Source organism: Malaclemys terrapin, chromosome 1 (genome assembly GCF_027887155.1).
Source record: "Malaclemys terrapin pileata isolate rMalTer1 chromosome 1, rMalTer1.hap1, whole genome shotgun sequence".
NCBI classification, from domain to species: Eukaryota; Metazoa; Chordata; order Testudines; family Emydidae; genus Malaclemys; species Malaclemys terrapin.
Window position 1 is genome coordinate 334438 of NC_071505.1, and position 7678 is coordinate 342115.

A 7678-nucleotide genomic window follows, 5' to 3' on the forward strand; every position below is an offset into this window, starting at 1 on the left:
CCCATTCCCAGCTTCTGGCAAACACAGCTAGGTACATTATTCTTCTTCAGCATGTTTCCAAGTTCCCTGAAGTCATCTACTATGTGCATGATATCCTGCGATGCAGTGACATTTCTGCACTGATATGAACCATGACCAATGGATCCTTGCCCATCAACTTCAGAAACCTGTCCAATCTTAGAGTGACATCTCATGTCTTAGCTCCAGGATGGCTGCATGCTGTCCTGTTGTCTGCCTTTTCCTTGCAGCATGTTCTTTCAAGCCTTCTGAGTACTGAATCTCCAACAAGGATTGTCTGTCTTCCTTGGATGGATAGAGAACTCTTGGCAAGTAAGCTTGATTTTCTTAGAGGTTGGACCTAGCTGCCATCCACGTGTATCCCATACATTTGTTCCCTTGGATCTGCTGGATCTCGAGAGGTCTCATCCATAGTTTCCAGTCTGCCCATCCTCATCTGTCTCCTACTGAGTAGAAAGCAGCTGTGACCTCTTGCCTCTGATCAGGCCTCCTCTCTCACCAATTCCTTTGTGGCCAGCTCACTTCTTCCTTGAACCTGAAGTGGTGGTGTTTACCCAACCTGGTTGTCTGCACTTAAAGAACCCTGTTGTAAATGGCTATGGGTCTCAAATCTGGGCCTACAGGTTCCCACACACGCCTCCCACCTGGGCCATCGCTGGGTATCGCATCCTGAACTACTGGAACTGAGGGGCTCCCAGAGGCATTGCCCAAGAGCACCCTGACTGGGGATGATGACCAGCCCAAGTGACTGTCTGCAACATACTATTTAAGCCAGAAGGAGACACAAGAAGTTGTCTGACGCACTGAAGCACTTCCTGACTGGCTGCTCCACTGGACCTGACTCTTTCTTCATCCCTAAACTCTGCTTCTGGCTGTGACCCCTGGCTTGGTTCCTGCTTCCTTATTCTGGCTCTGACCACTAGGGAACACTGCCCAAGTCCCAGTTCTGACAGCTTGCTTGGACCACACACCCTTTGGAAGGAGAGGATCTGCCAAGCATGTCCCTGCAGAGTTCCTCCGGCCTCAAGGGGTGCCAGCAGGTAACCCACTGTCAGGCAGACAATCAAGTGATGCAGGCACAGGCTATGTAGTTGGCCACTGCAAACCAGCCATTGCAGGAACAACTGCTCCAACGAGAATGCTTTGCTTCTGACCCGACTTTCTGCACCAACCCCCGAGCCAGCATCCATCATTCCCCTGCCAGAGCAGTTCCAGGGGGATTGCCAAAGATTTCATGAATCCATGCCGCAGACTACTCCTTTAATGTGGCCATGGTAAGCCTGGTTGTCAACCTGACTGGAGAACCATCAAACTGGGCTTCCATTTATTCGAGGCTGACAGTCCACGGCTATCTAACTCGGTGCCTTCCAGCGATTTACATCAACCATCTTTGGTGATCCCAATTGTGCCCACAGCACGGATGCTGCCCAGAGTAAGCTCCAGCAGGAGGAAGGTATCACCTGCCTCTTTTGCAGCGTGTTTCCACTTGCTCACATCAGACATGGTCTGGAATGAGGCAGCCAAACTATATCAGTTAGACTCATAGACGTTAAGATCAGAAGGGACCATCATGATCATCTAGTCTGACCTTCTGCACATCGCAGGCCACAGAACCTCACCCACCCACTGCTGTAATAGACCCCTCACCTTTGCCTGAGTTACTGAAGTCCTCACATCATGGTTTAAAGACTTCATGTTACAGAGAACCCACTATTTACACTAGTTTAAACCTGCAAGTGACACATGCTTCAGAGGAAAGCAAAAAAAACCCCAGGGTCTCTTCCAATATTACCCGGGGGGAAATTCCTCTCTGACTCCAAATATGGCAATCACTTAGACCCTGAGCGTGGGGGCAAAACCCATCAGCCAGACACCTGGGAAAGAATTATTGGTAGTAATTCAGAGCCCTCCCCATCTAGTGTCCCACCACCAGCTGTTGGAGATATTTGCTGCTAGCAGTCGCAGATTGGTTACGTGCCATTGTAGAGTCTCATCATACCATCCCCTCCACAAACTTATCAAGCTCAGTCTTGAAACCACTTAGGTTTTTTGCCCCCACTGCTCCTCTTGGAAGGCTGTTCCAGAACTTCACTCCTCCAATGGTTAGAAACCTTCACCTAATTTCAAGCCTAAACTTGTTGATGGCCAGTTTATATCCATTGGTTCTTGGATCCACATTGGTGCTTAACTTAAATAACTCCTCTCCCTCCCTGGTATTTATCCCTCTGATGTATTTATAGAGAGCGATCAAAGCTCCCCTCGGTCTTTGTCTGATCAGGCTAAACAAGCCAAGATCCTTGAGTCTCTTCTCGTAAGGTAGGTTTTCCATTCCAGCCAGTCCCCTGACATGGGGCTGGATTGGAGCTAGCATCCACTAGAGGATAAAGGCTGTGTGATGGGGCTTCACCCCCATTATATGCAAGGCTAGCGAATGCACCCAATTTCTCATGCTTTACACCCAGGGAGGTGGATAGCTAACTGGCTCCTGGTCAGAGTGCGCAGAGCTAAGCCATAATAAAGAAGACTGAGGGAGCTCAATTGAGGGAGAAACGGCAGAGGAGACAGGTCTTTCTGAGACAAGCCCTGCGTTAGGGTACACAGACAGAGAATGGGGATAGTGGGCTACAGGGGAAGCATAGGCTCCTGCAAGGGAAGCCCCGAGATAGGGTCCGTAAGTAGAGAAGATTTCAGTAGCCCAAGAGGGCAGAAGAACTATTCAATTTTGTTTGGACTTGTTCATGATACCCCAGAAGGGGTCTGAACTTAGGTGACTTGGGTGGAGGGTTGAGACACACAAGAGCTGGTGCCATAGGCAGGTGGGCAATAAGAGCTCTGGAGCCAAAGATAGTGCCACTGATGCTAGGGGGTGTGCCAAAGGTTAGTGAGCCCAACCACCGGTTCCTACTCTGATTCCTTGCATCCCACCACCCTGGGCCCAGGCTGAAACCAGCACCCAAAAGGTGAAGTTGTGTCGCCCATGTGACACAGAGGTATCTCTGAGATCTGGCTCGGCCATGCCAGCTGATCCACTCTGTCCTCAGAGAGCTCTGTCAGTGACAATGCCTGCAGCAAAGAAAGCTTTATTACTGCAGCACACCATGGCTGTGTTGGAGAAATGCTTTACAGACAAAAGCACTAGATAAGCAAGGAAGATTGTCACTGGTAATGAACAGCCAGAGTGCATGTGGGCAAGGCAGTGGGATCGTCTTTGCACTTCAGAGATATTCCACACTCATCCTCATCACCAAGATCTGTGCTTTCACCCCCGCACGCAGCCCTGTGCGGGCAGCCCCCGGTACCCAGATTATGTGCGAGCACACTCTCCGTACTGGTGAATTGCAGGCTGGGGTTCCTCTGCCATGCTGGAGTTCAATGGATTCCTGCTGGTATGTTTGTCTGTAGCATCCATGCTATCTAGGTGCTACACGTGCAGCCAGAGGTAAGTGTAACACTCCCCCGGAACGTGGTGTAATGTGTATTGGAGCTGGTATTCGCCCACTGTAACAGACATTACATAGCTCCCTGTCCTTGTTACAGGGACAGTCTAGCTGGTGCTGCTAGCAGCACTTCCTGCGTGGAAGGCAATGCCCTCCCCATCTCCAAGGGGGTAGTCAATGGTAAGTCTCCTCCTCTGCTCTAGGATGACTCTGTCCTGCCAGCCATGGGTAGGCTGTGAACACGCTCCCCTGCGTCGTAGTGTGCCAGGCCGCAGCGCAGACGTGGCTCGTCCTGCTGGTACCAGAGACTCTCACTGAACTCTGGGAAGAAGAAGGCAATTTCTCTACGGGCCGATGCCACCGAGTCTGTTAGAGGAGAGAGAGAGAGAGCCCTGAGGTGGTGGTGGCACATTGCCTCGATCGTACCCTGAGTTCTGCTCAGAGGGGTGGAGGGGACAGCCTATACAGGACTGGGACGAATGGAGCCTGTCTGCTTGGATTGGAGGAACCTGAAGGGATACAAGGACATGTGGTTTGGGCACCAGCAGAGGCAATGAGTGTACTGAGACAGTGCCCCCATCTGGCCCTTCCTCCACCCCAATGACTGCCCTGGGGTTCTTACCTGAGCCATGTGTGGTGTTTCTCGTGTCAGTGAGGCCATAGGCTCCTCGGATGGAGTCTGGAGCGGTGTTTCGGGCTCGGTACACTTTGGTGGGTCCCATGAGAGACCTCCAGCGTGCAACAGCATCTTCATGGGCTAGGATATAAGCCCGCATTGGGCCACTGGGGAAACACAGCCAGGTGGGGACAAGAAAAGACAAGATTACAGCAGGATGTGGGCCTCTCATGTGCTTTCTATCCTCACAGATGCAGCAGAGTCAGAGTGGCAGGCGAAGGGGCTGCCATGCAGCACTCCCCAGGGACACAGAGCAGGCTGATTGAGAGATTATAGTAGCCACGACCCCAGGGTTACCCCAGACTGTTAAAACACCCTGATTCCAGGGCAGTGACCTGATTTAAGGTAGCCTACAACGAATGGCATTTCTAACAGTACAGCCTGCACTCCCCCAAGGACTACGCTGGCAGGGCAGCACTGAGGATCAGCTGGTGCCAGACTAGAATGACAAAGTTCTAGCCTGAGCATCACTCTTGTCCCACGAATACTGCCTCTATGGGACATACGTGTCATGAATCCAGGGAAGAGCTTGCCCATTGCCTTGTCCCACTCCCATTCTCCACTTACCAAGGCAGGGGGAGGGAGGGTTTACCAAGGTGGAGGAGCCGCCCATGGACAAAGGGCAGCAGCATGAGGGGGCAATGGCATGTGTGTGACAGTGGGTGTCACCCCCACTCACTCCTGACAGCCAGAACAGCTCCCAACCCCCATGGCTGGGATTCACTGCTGAGCTAAGACTGATGGGGAAGGGGAGGTACCTGGCCATGAACTCCACCAGCCTCTGATAGAAAAATCGCCCTGCAAGGAGAAAGACAGCATTTCACTCTAAGGGGGCACAGATGCCCATTTCCCCTGTCATACTGATACCCTTGCTTGGCCTTGCCCTACCACCCTCCCCTCACCCCATTGCCCTTTCCTTTGCTGCTCTTACAATAGGAACAGAGGCGTGGCCAGTCCAGGGCACATCTAGCAAAGCAGCCCGTCTCTGACTGGGACTGATACCAGCTGCTTCGACAGCAGGGGCAGAACCCCCCAGTGGACAATTCTGGGATAACCTGCCCTTGTGGGAGAGTCTCCCCAGCTCCTCCCTGCAGCAGGAGAGTTTATCTTATCCTAGCAAAAGTAACAAGGAGTCCTTGTGGCACCTTAGAGACTAACAAATTTATTTGGGCATAAGCTTCCGTGTGCTAAAACCCACTTCATCAGATGCATGGAGTGAAAAATACAGTCAGAAGAATATATATTATAGCACATGAAAAGATGGGAGGTGCCTTACCAAGTGTGGGGTCAGTGCTAATGAGCCAATTCAATTAAGATGGAAGTGGCCTATTCTCAACAGTTGACAAGAAGGGGTGAATACCAAGGGAGGGAAAATTACTTTTGTAGTGCTAATGAGGCCAATGCAATCAAGGTGGCCCATTTCCAGCAGCTGACAAGAAGATGCGAGTATCAGCAGAGGGAAAACTACTTTTTGTAGCGACCCATCCACTCACAGTCTTTATTCAGGCCTAATTTGATGGTGTCCTGTTTGCAAATTAATTCCAGTTCTGCAGTTTCTCATTGGAGTCTGTTTTTGAAGATTTTATTGAACAATTGCCACTTTTAAGACACCATCAAGACTAAGACAGATACAGACTAACATGGCTACCACTCTGAAACTTATCCTAGCAGATATAATAGAAGCCGTTTGTTTGTTTGCATCCTTCCCATCCATCCATGGTACATAACTGGCCCCTATTACTCCAGGAGCAGAGCACCTGGCAATTTTTAGTGTACTGTATTTATCTTCACAACATGAGGCATGTAGGGAAGTGCGATTATCTCCATGTCTCAGATGGGGAACTGAGGTACTCAGTGACTAGTCCAAAGTCATGCAAGAAGTCTGTAGCAGAGCACTATGCATGTAAGTGTCTAATTGTGTTTTGACTCCTACTGAACTCTTGGCCTCAGTAATGCCTCGTGGCAGTGAGTTCCACAGATTGTGTGTTGCGTAATAAATATTTCCTATGATAAGTCTTACGTGTAGTGCCTTTCAGTTTCTTTGAATGACCTGTTGCATTCAGAGAGAGGACTTCCTGATTTACCTGCTATCTGTCCTAGGGTTTATACTGGCATCTAGCCCCATAGTATCTGAGCACCTTCCAAGAGAAATAAGTTCTGTATCCTTCTGTCATGCCCCCTTTCATTCATCTCCTCACTGAACGACACAATCAGTCTTCGAATCTCTCTCCACACGAGAGTCTTTCCAACTCTCTCCTCCTCTTTGCCTATCTCTCTACCCCCATCCTTCTGCGATGTCCCTCCTGAGAGGCTAACCTGTGCCCTTCCCTGTACTCCCCACTGCCCATTTCCACACTTCCTGCATGAGCAAAGACAACCTCCCGTCCCAGGCTTCACCCCCTGAAGGGCCCAGTTAGAGTCAGTGGCAAGCTCCCTCTGATCACTACCTGAGTGCTCCTGGTAAAATCGCTGGCTATCTTCCCTTCTCCACATCAGCTCCTTGGTCCGCACGATGAGAAATTTGTTATTCAGGATGGTCTCATGCACGGCCTGGAAAGGCAGGGCAAGGGTGAGGCACAAACACATCAGATGTGGCAGAGCAAAGCCTTCAGCCAAGGGACCAGGGGGATCCTGAGTACTGGGAGAAAGGTGTGGTCAGAGCAAGAGAGACTGCAGGGCGTAACTGGGCCCAGGAGCTGTGTTCACATGGGTCGGTGTCCAGTAATCCGAAGTGTGTGGAGGTGGGGGTACTACCGCCTCCTGGGGGAACGGGCTAGGCCAGGGGGGGCACCAACAACTAATGCCTGGGGGAGGGGGGAATGGGCCAGGCCAGGGGGGGCACCAACAACTAATGCCTGGGAGAGGGGGGAATGGGCCAGGCCAGGGGGGCACCAACAACTAATGCCTGGGAGAGGGGGGAATGGGCCAGGCCAGGGGGGCACCAACAACTAATGCCTGGGGGAGGGGGGAATGGGCCAGGCCAGGGGGGCACCAACAACTAATGCCTGGGAGAGGGGGGAATGGGCCAGGCCAGGGGGGTACCAACACATAATGCCTGGGGGAGGGGGGAATGGGCCAGGCCAGGGGGTACCAACACATAATGCCTGCTGAGCAAGGGGGGGGGAAGGGTTAGGCCGGGGGAGTACCAGCAACTCATGCCTGCCGGGCCGGGGGGGGGGGGGGGGGGGGGTACCACCAGCTACCGCCTCCCGGGACATGGGCCGGGTCGGGGGCGGGGTTACCACCAGCTACCGCCTGCCGGGGGGACCCCGCTGCCGGGAACAAGGCCCGGCGCGTAACCCGGGCGCCCGCCCCCCCCCTCACCTCGAGCACCAACGGGTGGGCCACGGCGTCGGGCTTCAGCATCGCCAGCGTGAGCTGCAGCGGCCGCGCGGAGCGCAGCACGGCCCCCATGCCGCTCGCGGCCGCGCAGCGCGTGCACGGGGCGGCGGGGGCGCGCGGGGCCTCGGCAGTGTCGCCATGGTGACAGACGCCGGCGCGGTGCCTGGGAAGGGATAGCTCGGAAGGCGGGCGGGGCCCGGGGCCC

General features: G+C 53.1%; 1 protein-coding gene across 4 annotated transcripts in view; it reads right to left on the reverse strand.

Annotated features, from left to right (window-relative positions):
- Positions 1 to 7639, reverse strand: part of NME6 (NME/NM23 nucleoside diphosphate kinase 6) — a 29017-nt gene extending 21378 nt beyond the window's left edge. Inside the window, exons 1-5 of one of the 4 annotated variants that reach the window (XM_054029690.1) lie at positions 7456 to 7639; positions 6579 to 6681; positions 4890 to 4929; positions 4078 to 4238; positions 3083 to 3821 (exon numbers count right to left, since the gene is read on the reverse strand). In XM_054029690.1, coding sequence (XP_053885665.1) covers positions 3655 to 3821; positions 4078 to 4238; positions 4890 to 4929; positions 6579 to 6681; positions 7456 to 7545 — 561 coding nt within the window. In that variant the 5' untranslated portion in view covers positions 7546 to 7639 and the 3' untranslated portion in view covers positions 3083 to 3654. Of the gene's footprint in view, positions 1 to 3082; positions 3822 to 3841; positions 3965 to 4077; positions 4239 to 4889; positions 4930 to 6578; positions 6682 to 7455 lie in introns of those variants that run through there. The other 3 variants (XM_054029545.1, XM_054029459.1, XM_054029627.1) reach the window with 3 other exon arrangements.
- Positions 7640 to 7678: the final 39 nt, after the last annotated feature.